The 12,491-nt window shown below is 43.2% G+C and overlaps 1 protein-coding gene across 8 annotated transcripts in view; it reads right to left on the reverse strand.

Moving 5' to 3' along the window:
- The window catches only part of AMBRA1 (autophagy and beclin 1 regulator 1), a 180,540-nt gene that overhangs the window by 98,221 nt on the left and 69,828 nt on the right, over positions 1–12,491 (reverse strand). For 6 of the 8 annotated variants that reach the window (XR_007156198.1, XM_047877452.1, XM_047877450.1 and 3 more), the window contains one exon: positions 9,741–9,920. The exons of the other annotated variants lie outside the window; for them this stretch is intronic. Coding sequence is in view for 5 of the 6 variants with exons in the window: in XM_047877452.1 (XP_047733408.1) it covers positions 9,741–9,920 (180 nt within the window). In the remaining variant the exon portion in view is untranslated. The remainder of the gene's footprint in view (positions 1–9,740; positions 9,921–12,491) is intronic. 8 annotated transcript variants of the gene reach the window in all.

Here is a 12,491-nt window from a genome sequence, read left to right on the forward strand (position 1 = left end):
GGCTCAGATACAAACAAAGTCTCAGACTGATGGTCACATTTGGCACCATAAAAGAATCAATATGTTGAGCAGAGATGCATCTGCTGGTCCTCAGCTTAACATCTTGACTAATGATAGAGAAGCAGGAGCTAAATGGCATCTCAATAAAATGTAGAGAAGACTTCAAATTAAAAGCACTGAGAATTCTAGCAAAGGAGAGGAGTAACATCATGGGACTCACAACGACTAGAAAACTGAAACGTGATGAACACACAGATGAGGTGCTACCTATGGGAGAAAACAGCAAAGGACATCTAGGAGAAAACAGCCTTCACTAGGAGAAAAACAGCTTAAATACCGTTCTAAGAAAAACCCTGAAAACAGGAATGGGTAAGGTGGCAAAGACCAGAATGTTCAAGGGAGGCAAGAAGAGGGAAAAAGGCCCTGGACATTAGTACTGGCCACAGAAATCCCTAACTAAATGCACAGCTCCAGTAAAATAGAGGTGAAGAGAACAACTGATGACTCCGCATTCTGTAGTCTGGAAAGAAGGGAGGATTCAGAAATAAGGAGTTAGACTGAGGAAACAAATTTCAGCGCACAGCCTATCCCCAGTGGGGATGGGAAGCCAGCAGGGAAGGGGGAGAGTGGTAAGAGTTCCAGGAAAAGGGCAAAGGAGTTAAAAGTACTTAAAATAATGCTGTACTGAGAAAACCACACAGACTCTGCCACTCACATCAGTGCTGATACAGGACCAACATGAGGCAAAGCTGCACGAGCTGAAGGAGGCAAAACCAGTGAGGCAGAGACTGACGTGAGTGGACTGGAGGAGGTCTGCCAAATGAGCAGTAGGTAAAGGCAGGCCCAGGGAGACGGTTTACCTTAGGAATGGTGGACGGTGCTACATACTGGGGCCTAACATAACACAGCCCGTGCCCTTCCATACTGAGACTTAAAAAAACAAACAAAAAAAAGCCATGAGGAAGAGTATGCAAATATGCTGATTCTGCTCCTCCCTCACCAGGAGGACTATTTGTCACCAGAATGCTTTTCAGGGAAACACCAAGAGAAATCCTCATCAATTTCATCAGCCAGAAGGTGCCTTTAAGCCAGCAGGACAGAAGCTGGCAGAGTTATTAATGGCTTTCCCAGCTGCTGAACTCTGTACATCTCTGATTAACTCTCAGAGGGGTATTTGGGAAGGACAAGGGGTGGAGGGAATAAGACTTTCTTGTAAAAGATTTTATAAGGGAAAAAAAAAACACCCTTCAAACAATAAGGCATCCAAGACAAATGCCAAGTATAAGAAAATGCATCTCTGGAACAAGGGAGAGAAACACAGCAGCGACTCTTGCTAAATGCCTGGGATTAATTGCCTCAGAGAGAGGCTATAATTTAAAGGAATGAAAAATACACCTACAGACTGCCGGCTGAGTCCTGACCAGACAGTCAGCTTGTCATTCCTCCTCATGACAAATGGCTCTGACTCGGGCCTTTATAAATGAGGCTCTTGCAGCAAAAAGCTCAAAAGGCCATTGTCCTCTCGACAATACACAGTTGACTTTGCTGAAAATTAGACTATTAAAAAAATAAGTGTCTCCCTATGCTCTTCTGTTTTTATTCAATTTCCAGACAACAGAAGGCCTAGTTGGTATTCCTGTCCCTGGATGGCACAAGTCCTTTCCTTACCCAGGTGCTCTTGGTAAGAAACCGAGGCCCCATCTCTATGCCAAGGACTGTGCACACGTGTAAGGGTTTAGATTTCTGGGAGGAAGGCTCAGGCTCTGGGGGTATCATTCACAGGGGACAACTAAGAGCACGGCCCCCTTGGAACTGCAGAGCTTTAACTTTTCCCTAAGGAACAGTAATAGATAATTACCATTTACAAATTTCTCTCTTCCCTTATTCTACCTTTCATTTCATCTGCACATATTCCATATTCCTATTGTGCATTTTACATTAAAAAACAAATCTATAGGGGCGCCTGGGTGGCTCAGTCGGTTAAGCGGCCGACTTCGGCTCAGGTCACGATCTCGCGGTCCGTGAGTTCGAGCCCCGCGTCGGGCTCTGTGCTGACAGCTCAGAGCCTGGAGCCTACTTTGGATTCTGTGTCTCCCTCTCTCTGACCCTCCCCCATTCATGCTCTGTCTCAAAAATAAATAAACGTTAAAAAAAATTAAAAAACAAAACAAAACCAAACCAATCTATATCTCTAAGTGGTTATGCCCTCCTTCCCCCTCCCGCCCCTGGCTGTTTAACTCTTTCCTTCTGTGTTTTCCTCTTCTATACCCAAGTACAATCCACACATATTCCCTTTTCCTTCTCTTCTAGCATTCCTCAAAATGAATATTCATATGTATTTTACTTGCCCAGAAAGAATGCTAATTCTAAAGTTGCTGAGCAATAGCCTATACTTCTAAGCAATAGGCTCAAAATCCTCAAGGAAAGAGCTAGAATTTAGATAGGCATATATTTTAGAAATGTGTTGGGGCTCTCCAGGTACCAGATATCCTATTCCTGATCCCCAGGAAGTCTCCCCACTTCTCTGAGACTTTTCATTATTCTGCCTCTGCTGAACACAAAGCAGGTTCATCTAAGGTAGTTAGCTCCAACAAAGATCTGAGCACTTTAGGGTAAACTTCAGAAATTATCCACTCTGATTTTATAAATCAGACACTGAGGCATAGGGTGTGAAAGGGACTTGCCCAAGATCAAATCTGTCAAGTAACAAATGTGACTCAGCCTAAACTAGAACCCGGGCCACTCTCTACACAGGAGTTGTCAGGCTAAGGGGGCAGCAGACACTGATGAGTGATCCCAGGTCCCACCGCAGCTGCTCTAGGAGTCACTTGCTGTTTTACCAATTTAGTTCAAAAGTGGTTCAAGTAGGAGTCAAAAAGGACTCAGGCTACATTTCATTTGGAGAAGTAGGAAGTGAGACAGCTGAGCTTTCGCAGCTCATTTCCCAGGAACATTCACAAACAGGCCCCACTCTTAGAAAACACCAAGCCTCTTACACCCAATACTTAACATTCAGTCCTCGTATGTTCTCTCCTCTATTTCGCCCACTGCTTCCTAAGTGGTTTTCCTGCATCCATACACTTGCCACTTTAGGTCACCCCAACCAATGCTGTCCGAGTTAGCTGCCTCAAATACATCTTCAATAATAACTTCCCCCAGATAAAAATACGATCCAGGGGCGCCCAGATGGCTCAGTTGGTTAAGGGTCTGACTTCGGCTCAGGTCATGATCTCATGGTTTGTGAGTTTGAGTCCTGCATCAGGCCCTCTGCTGTCAGCACAGAGCCCGCTTCAGATCCACTGTCTCCCTCTCTCTCCGCCTCTCCCCTGTACTCGCTCTCTCTCCCTTCCTAAAATAAATAAACATTAAAGAAAATAATAATAAAGCCCAAACTTTCAGCCAGACATTCCAGGCCCTCAGTTCAGGCCTTTCTGATCTTCTCTATCACATTACAAGCATTCTGTAGCTCTAGCCACAGATTTATTCAGGGTCCCCTGAATATCTTTATTTATACAGGGTCCCCTGTAAATCATCTATCTCTGGGCTTTTGCTTACGCTGCTCCCTTTGAATCTCTTAGATTCTACTGTACCTATCTCCTGTACCCTAACTTCATCCTCCACATCACTTCATCTAAGTCCTATGCAGTCTTCCCACCCAGTTGAAACCCATGGAGCCTCCTCACATCTCCCCAAATACTCTCTTCCCTTCATAGAACGCTGCTCTGTATTTTAGTGCTACCTTATTACAGTCTGTCTCGGAAGTTATTATGTAAAAATCTGCTCCCGTTATTTCATAGCCTAAAACTCTTCAATGACTCCCTTCACCTACAAAATAAAGTTTACCTTCTTTGCAAGGTACAGAAGACTATCCAAAGATCTGGTGCCACCTTAAGTCTCAGGGCTCATCTCCTGCCACATATCTTGGACTTTAAAATCTAGTCAAACTTATCAACAAGGGAATTTCTGAAATATTCCATGCTATTTCACGTTTCTATGACTGTGCATTTGTCTTTCTCCCAAGTATGTCTAGAAGTAAAGGGCCTGTTGTAATATGTATAACTTTCTCTTTTATAAACCCACCTTGTAGGGGCGCCTGGGTGGCTCAGTCGGTTAAAGGTCCAACTTCGGGTCAGGTCATGATCTCACAGTTTGTGCGTTTGAGCCTTGCATCGGGCTCTGTGCTGACAGTGTGGAGCCCTGCTTGGGATTCTCTCTCCCTCTCTCTCTCTCTCTCTCTCTCTGTCTCTCTCTGCCCCTTCCCCATTCACACTTTCTCTCTCAAAAATAAATAAATAAAAACTTATAAAAAAATGAATAAACCCACCTTGTAAAAGAAGCAATCAACCACTACAAAAATCAAGTAAGTGAAATTATTGAAATCTCTCTGGTAAAAAGGAAGAGAACAGTTCCTTATCTCAACCCACTTTACGAACGACTTCTGTATCACACCACCACTCACCAAATACAGCTCATTGCCTGATTCCTGACTGTTCTAACAGGTTGCAGTCCATAAAGAGAATAGCTTTAAAGTGTGTTTCCTTTGAATTTCTCTTCTACTTCTAATATCAAAGAGTCTATGGTTTGCAAGTTAAAGAAAAGAACAAAAACAACTCTTCTTCAAAATGAAGTAGACGGGAACACTCTCCAAAGATTTACCCTTCCTTTTCTTGGCTACAGTTATGTATCTGTTATTAGTAGGCAGACTCCCACAGGAGTCCCGGAAATTCTGGGCACAGAAGAGAGAGCAAGAACAAGTACTACCAATGGCATGTAGCTTCACTCCACTGGAATTTCTGGCCACGAGAACTTGAAGCAAGTATATGAGTCTCACAAAGCTGCCAGGATTTCCCCTATAGACAGATGATAAGAATAGTATTATTTGGTTTCTAACGTGTTTTCTTTGCCATGACTCAACTAAATTTCAGTTACAGCAAAAGGGCAGGTGAAGAATATTAAATTCTGAACTAAAAGCAAGCAACTCCTCTTATGTCAACCCAATCAGATGGTAGAGCTGAGTGACAGCCCTCAGAACTCTCAGCTACATCATACACCAAAAAGACCTTTTAACAACTTCCTTGCTAGAAGGTGTCTAGCAAGGGGACCATTAAAGGAGAAGTCCTTTCTGTATGAGGCTCTCTGCACGTGTGTATGGGGTACTGCTAGAACACTTCCTTCCAAACTAAGGAACCAGAACCCATCTCTGGCACCCAGAAGTTACTGTCATACAATGAAACATTTTGCCTGTTTGGTCATAATATGGATTTCTGGGTAAAAGGAACTCAAACACGACCAGATAAATTAGAAAAATGAAGAAAACAGATGTTAATAGATCTAAAGTGATTTCATCTTAAGGCTGAAAGCCTAGAATTCTCACTGCGACGTTTTTCCAAAGTAAGCCTAATGTCACAACGGTGAATGAAGAACTTGCTCTCTTCTGAGCTAGCAACAACTTGAAGTGAATATAATTCCCCTGTGGCTGGGATGTGTGGTGGAGATATTTGCGACTGATCCAGTCTGAAGCTTCTCCAATTGTCATCAGCTCTGGGTATTCTTTGCCTTGGAAGGCAAAGCAGTTACAAAAAGAGGCAAGAAGGGCAAGAAATGAACTACGGATGATTCTGGGATTATACGTACATTTAGAGTAACAGGTAACATGAGGAAGGGGGTGAGGATAACAGGAACAATAGACATATACCACCTCTTGTGCAGGCCTTAGCGACTTCTGGGATACAGCACTTAATCACAGGGCTTCAAAAAAGCTTCCCTCGCTTTCCAAAGGGATGGTGAAAATTAAAATGGCAGTTTTCCTTATGCTTATTTGCCTTCTACATTCTAGCAGGTGGTCTGGGCTCAAAAGCAGGCAGACAGCAATGTCAGCGACAGCCACACCTTTACCCTGCTTGTGAATATCTTTATGCAAAGACAGATGCTGAACGCTTCAGGACAGACCTTCTGACAGCGGGTTTCTGGATGCCCTGTTTGTGCATTTTGATAAACACAGGGACCCTGCAGTCTCAATTCTGGCCACAGACAGAGATGAATGGCAGGAGATGATGCCTGCCTGGATAGATGGTCATTAATCCAGACCACAAAAGAACAGAAAATTTAACCTGCTGCCGACCAACCTTCAACGTTATCTTCCCTAGAGATAAATCTAGATAGTCTTCTTCCACAGCAAGCTCAGGGAGCAAGAGCTCAAATGTGGTACTACATCATTTTTAAAGGTTTTTAAATCTGCAGGACAATAAAAGCCAGACACTAAATATGTTTACTCCTGTTCTCAAATCTCAGACATGTCTGATTTTGGTTGTCTCTGTATCCTTATTTTAAAAAATACTACAGTGGAGTAAATACCTCATTAGGTTATTATAAGAATTAAATGAGGGGCGCCTGAGTGGCTCAATTGGTTAAGCGGCAGACTTCGGCTCAGGTCATGATCGCATGGCTCGTGAGTTTGAGCCCCGCGTTGGGTTCTGTGCTGACAACTCATAGCCTGAAGCCTGCTTCAGATTCTGTGTCTCCCTCCCCACCCCCTGTGCCCCTCCCCTGCTCCCACTCTGTGTCTTTCTCTCTCAAAAATAAAAACATTAAAAAAAATTTTTTTTAAAGAATTAAACAAGATTTATATATATAAATATATTTTTATATATTAAAAATATTTTATGTTATAGAATACATATGAAAAATATTATCATAGGTGATAGACGATGGAAAAGAATAAAAAAAGATGGGATCTGGGGACTCTATACACCTGGAAGGGACAAGGTAGATAACACCAAAATGATTCCCGGCTTAGCAAATGGGGCAAGAACTGAAGATATTGAAGTGGGATGGCAAAGGCAGGAGCATGGCGTGTTGTGCAGGCAAGAAAACCAGTAGAGCAGTTTCTCCTAACAGCCCCCTAAGTGTTAGGAAGATTCCAGGTCCTGTCTAACTTACCTGCTTCTCTGTACCTGAAAGAACTATACATTATGATCATATGAGCTTCTGACTTTCCTTCTATTATCAAAGCTAAGGAAAAGGACTGCGGCAGAGAAATTAAAATGGGTGGATACAGGAGCACCTGGGCGGCTTAGTCGGTTAAGTTTCCAACCCTTGATTTCAGCTCAGGTCATGATCTCGTGGTTCGTGAGATAGAGCCCTGTGTTGGGCTCAGTGCTGACAGCGCAGAGCCTGCTTGGAATTCTCTCCCTCCCTCTCTCTGTCCCTCCCCTGTTCTCATGCACCCATGAACCCTCTCTGTCTTTCAAAATAAATAAACTTTTAAAAAATGGTTAACAATGGGCTGACACATTCCCTCAGTTCTCTCTCATTCCCTCCTAGAGCACCTGGAAGTTAAGAGAAGAGAAGCAGCTGCAGGCAGCACTCAGTTTACAACAGGGGGAGGAGAGCAGGGAAAGAGAAAGAATGAACAGACGGGAACTCAGCATCAACCAGCCAGCAACATCCTTCACTAGGAGACCTGGACTACTAATATTGAGGTGACTAATCCACAGCTGCTATTAAAAACAAGATTACAGTCTGCATCAGCTCAAAAAGAAAGGCAAACCCCCTGGCAAGGGACTTTCAGAGGAGCATTAGAGAAATCAGCCCATTGTTACCAACCAGGGAGCAACAGAAGACCCCTAGGGAGAAATAATGGTAAGTCAGTGCATGAAAGGTGAAGAAGGCAATGTAAATTCAGGTCGCGCTGAAGCCAGGGGGAAGGTGAGAGCACAGGTGGGCTGTGGGGAGCACAGGGAGGAGGGAGTCTGACACAGGAAAATCGAGGGGGAAGGAAGGGGAGAGGGAGGAGGTGGTAGCAGAAGAAAGAGAAGGTAAGATGAGAACAGAACATTTTAAACTAACCCAGAACTCCATTGTGAAGGACAAGTCACGAGGCAAGATACAGCTCAAAGGCATAAGCCCCACGTTTCACCACTGCAAAGAGATTACACAGCCTTCCAAACGTGCATGGAGGGAGGCTATGCAATCTGCACTGACTCCCAGAGCTCCCCAGGATTACTGAGGCTTTTCAGCAGTACTCAGTCCCAGCAGCGACGGCACATACCTGAAACTGCTTCTCTGAATAGACCCCAGAGCTGGAAAAATGATCATATCTGCAGGGGAACATATTTCACTACTGGTATCTGTCTGGGTAAGGGAGTGGAGACTCTCCCCTCACTGCTGGTATATGCACCCACCTTCCCCTAGAGTGGACTGAAGGGAGAATGACACGTGCTGGGAGCCAGAGGGCAGCTGATGAGAGAGAATCAGGGCCCCTGCTCCAAGAGCCACCACCGGGGCTTCAGGGCATCCCTGCATTTCTTTCATGTTCGTTTCTTCCCCAGACAAAAGAACCGCCTATTCAGTCGGCCTTTTGCTTCCAAGTACACAATTGCTAGCATGTTTAAGGACCATATCAGAAAGGCAAATTGGTATAAAGGTTGTTTCCACCTCCTTAGTCATCTTTAGCAAAAAGATTTCTCCAACACATCTTAAAGCTCTATTGCAAGGTGGCTCCTGGGGAACTATCCATTCAGCTCACGGAAGAGGAAGGTTGAGAAGGAGGCAAGAACTCTTAACATCCCAGACCTGACCAGGTGATGTCAAGATAGAGAAGGAAAAAAAGGAAAATGACTGACAGGCTGTCCTATTCCAATGCTGTCAGCAAAAAAAGGAGAAAAAAATTAATGCTTAACCACCTCTCTCTCTCTCTCTCTCTCTCTCTCTCTTGTTTTGCATGTTTGAGAGTATCAAAATATAGGAATCAAAACAAGAGCTAAGCGTCCTATTTGATATAAACCAGGAATGGAAATTCTTTCAGAATGGAAAGAAACACAGTGAATGGTTAGAAAGGTGAGGAGCAGGAGGTCAGAGAGTTCAAACACAGCAGTGACACTGGGGTATTTAATCCTGTGCACAGGGCTGACCCTGCTCCTTTACCTCACCCCCATCATCCAATCGACCACTCAAAAACACCAGAAGAGCAAGGAATCACCTCTCAAACTACCACATTAGTTTGACAGACAACTTTCAAAGGATCCTAATGGCGGAGGTTGTGGGAGGGAGATAGTTTAAGCAATGGAGTAGGACCTCAAAGAATCAGTGTGATTCAAGGGTACGAAGGGACCCGTCTTTAGGGAAATCCAGATTTTTTTTTTTTCAATTTTTAATGTTTACTTATTATTTGGAGACACAGAGAGAGGGAGACACAGAATCCTAAGCAGGCTCCAGGCTCTGAGCTGTCAGCACAGAGCCCAAGGCTGGGCTCAAACTCACGGACCGCGAGATCATGACCTGAGCAAAGCCGGACGCTTAACTGACTGAGCCACCCAGGCACCCCCACATATTTCTGTTATTTCTAATCTCTACACCTACTCTGCTTAAGAAAAAATACCAACCATCCTTTCTCTCTGACACTGTGAAAACAGGCCATGAGAAGCACTTCCTTAGCCACTGTTCATGCAAAAGGGAAATAACGGTGCTGCCTATGTAGCAGCAGCCATCTTCTCCAGCCTGGCCTGGGGCCAACGGGCCATCTCTCCCACAGGCTCCATGAAACAGCAAACAACTGCCAGAGGTGGCAGTACCCTGCACATTTTAACCCCTCTTCCCCTCACCCCATCCTGCTACTCATACGTAAGAACTTTGGGGTTTGAAGCAAGAAAGGTCAACCACTGCTGCTTGGACAGTGGTCAACTTAGAAGCACACACAGCTTTGGAGGACAGGGAAGAAAGCAAGCTGAGTAGGTACTTACTCAAAGTCCTCAAACTCCAAGTCGGTTCCCTCTACTGATGGGCCCTGGTTGTCTGAGGAAGAGGAGGAGGTGGAGGAACGGAGCCGGTTCTGCTGATAGCGCATGGAGCGCTGGCGAATACTGTCTCTCCGTGAGAGATACTGGATCATCCTCTGGGCGTAGTATGCGGCAGGAGATAATCTGAGAGAGACAGAGATGGACAAACACAAACTAGCACTAATGTGGGGAATACTGTGAAAGACAGTAAATCCAGCTCTCCCTGCTGAGGCGAACTCCGGAGACGTGAAAAATAAAGGGCATTTAACTCACCAGGAGGTCTGTACTGCACAATATGCTTATTAGACTACCACCCGTGTTTCTGTTCCGAGAGGAGGCAAAGAGGCTGTGTAATCAGTCATCATCTGCTCAATAGCTGTCCCCTCCCAAGGGGATAACACTGGACCTTCCTTTTTTAGTTTCTTTAGGGACCCATTTTAGCTTCTCAGGGTGCCATTCATACAGATTTACAGCCTTCTTCAACCATCCAGACTCAAAATATAAGAAACGAAAAGGGACCACAGCCACCATCTAAAGGCCAGCTCTCCCTTCATTTTATACAAGAGAATAGAGGCCAGGAGATGGCAAAACGGACATGACTAGAGAAGGTACCATCTTCACCAGGTCTTTCTTCTCCAACAAATCCACATAGCTCCATATTTGCCCTAGCTCCCTAAAGCGAGCTCTCTGAACCTCTCAGCTCTAATGGGTTACTCACAGACATTCGTAACACAGAGAAAATATTCAGGATTGAAAAAGAGAGTAAAATATACTCAGGAAAACAAAATCTCACAGGGAAGAAAAGATTTTTCTATTTCTTACAATAGAGCATCCAAGGTGACATGGGCACTAAGCAATACAGGAGGCAACAGTTATTCCTTTTTCTTCTTCCTTACTGTGGCTATTCTCAGTGAATTAGTCTAGACCTCTAGTCTGTGTCTTAGTGTCTTCATACCCCTGAAAACGCCTAGTGTCTCCTACAATTTACCACATTCCCTTTCTCAAGTTGTTCCTCCATCTTTCACAAGACTGCTATATACTAAGAAAGTGAGAGCAGAACAATACACTTTGACTCAACAATTCCACTAGGAATCTTATCATATAGAAAAACACAAGGATACATACATGTTGTTAGCATTAGTGAAAAACTAGGAAATGTCTCAAATGCCCACCAACAAGTTAAAGAAATAAACTATATCCATACAAAGAAACACTATGTAACTATTAAAAAGAATAAATCATCCCTATACACACACAAGAAAAACCCTCTAAAACAAAAATTTAAGTGGGAGAAAAACTGAAGAATGGTATGCATATACTAATGTGTATACAAAAACATGTTTCTGTAATTAGAACAAAAAACTAAAGGAAACACAGCAATTCTAATGAGGATTCCTGGGAATCTTAACTTCTATAATGTTTGAACATAAAAGGAAAAAAAGTATGTATGTGTGTACACACACATAACACATATATATTTAATGGAAATCTGGAAAAACTGACTGAGAATGGAAATAATAACAGTTACATCCAAATGGTAGGGAAAGTATTTACAAAATCTTGCTGCCCTACATTTCCTTACCCCTAAACAAAGTATCTGGGAAAACCTCAGTGTGTCTACTGACTCAGAACAAAGGAGATTCTGCAGTCACCTGCTATAGGAACTAAGGCTGTCTCTGAAATGCCAGTCATCAGAGGTGGTATCCTTCTGGCCAATCATCAAATGGAATTCCCAAGAAGGCCAAATGACAATCTTTGGAACTCAAAAGTCTTTGCTACAGAACAATATACTGCATTTGGCATCACTGAATCCAAATCATACAGCAGGTCAGCATGGGATACACAGATGTCTTGGCCAAGATCATCAGAGTACAAGAATCATTTCTTAAAAGTCTCAATGTGTGGAGCTTCCATTATCCATGTGGGCCCCTGTTGCCATGCATTTTGCAAGGATGAATCAAGAATCTTAAATTTTCAAGAGACAAAAGTCAGCACTCTTGAGTTGTTCCTTTACCTACTAAATATACAGAAATTTTCCAGAAGTCAGCCATTGATGGTTAAATTGTCAAGTCAACCAGACTAGAAAAGAGTGTAAAAAACATTTCAAGAGCAGAATGAAGATTCTTCTTCTGGAATGGATTCTGAAAAGTGTCTGTAAGTATACACATTTCTCAGTTGTTAACCCACCCTAGTAACTAATGGGAAAATTATATTATTGGCGACAGAAGTAGAAAGAATGTTGATGCAGACAATAAGATTGCCCTTTTATGTAAGGGCACAATTTTAGCACTAGGTAACCTAATTGTTTAATTTCACTATGGCATAGGAATTCCTTCTAAGCTACAAAACTATGCATCAATGGCAAAGAAAAAGGGATTCCTGGCACAATTATTAAATACAAGTACATCCTGGCCTCGTCTTTGTAGGTAGCCAGAGGGAAGCTAAGGATCTGAATGCTGAATCATCTCACAAACACTTTGACCTATATATACTGTGTAGGGTGAAGTCTAAGAGGAAAAACTAATTAAACAACCAGCAATGAGGTAGCAATCATCCTCTTACTGAAGAGCTGTATAATCACCAAACTCTGAAGTGTTCCAAGCAAAAATTTTTAATGTTTAATAAACTGCAAGTTTTCTTCAAGGAAGAATATTTTCTCCTCCAAGAAAACCTATTTTGTGTTCAGAGGGAAAATGTAAAAATAGCAACACCACA

The sequence above is a fragment of the Prionailurus viverrinus genome, chromosome D1 (genome assembly GCF_022837055.1).
Source record: "Prionailurus viverrinus isolate Anna chromosome D1, UM_Priviv_1.0, whole genome shotgun sequence".
Classification (NCBI taxonomy): Eukaryota; Metazoa; Chordata; class Mammalia; order Carnivora; family Felidae; genus Prionailurus; species Prionailurus viverrinus.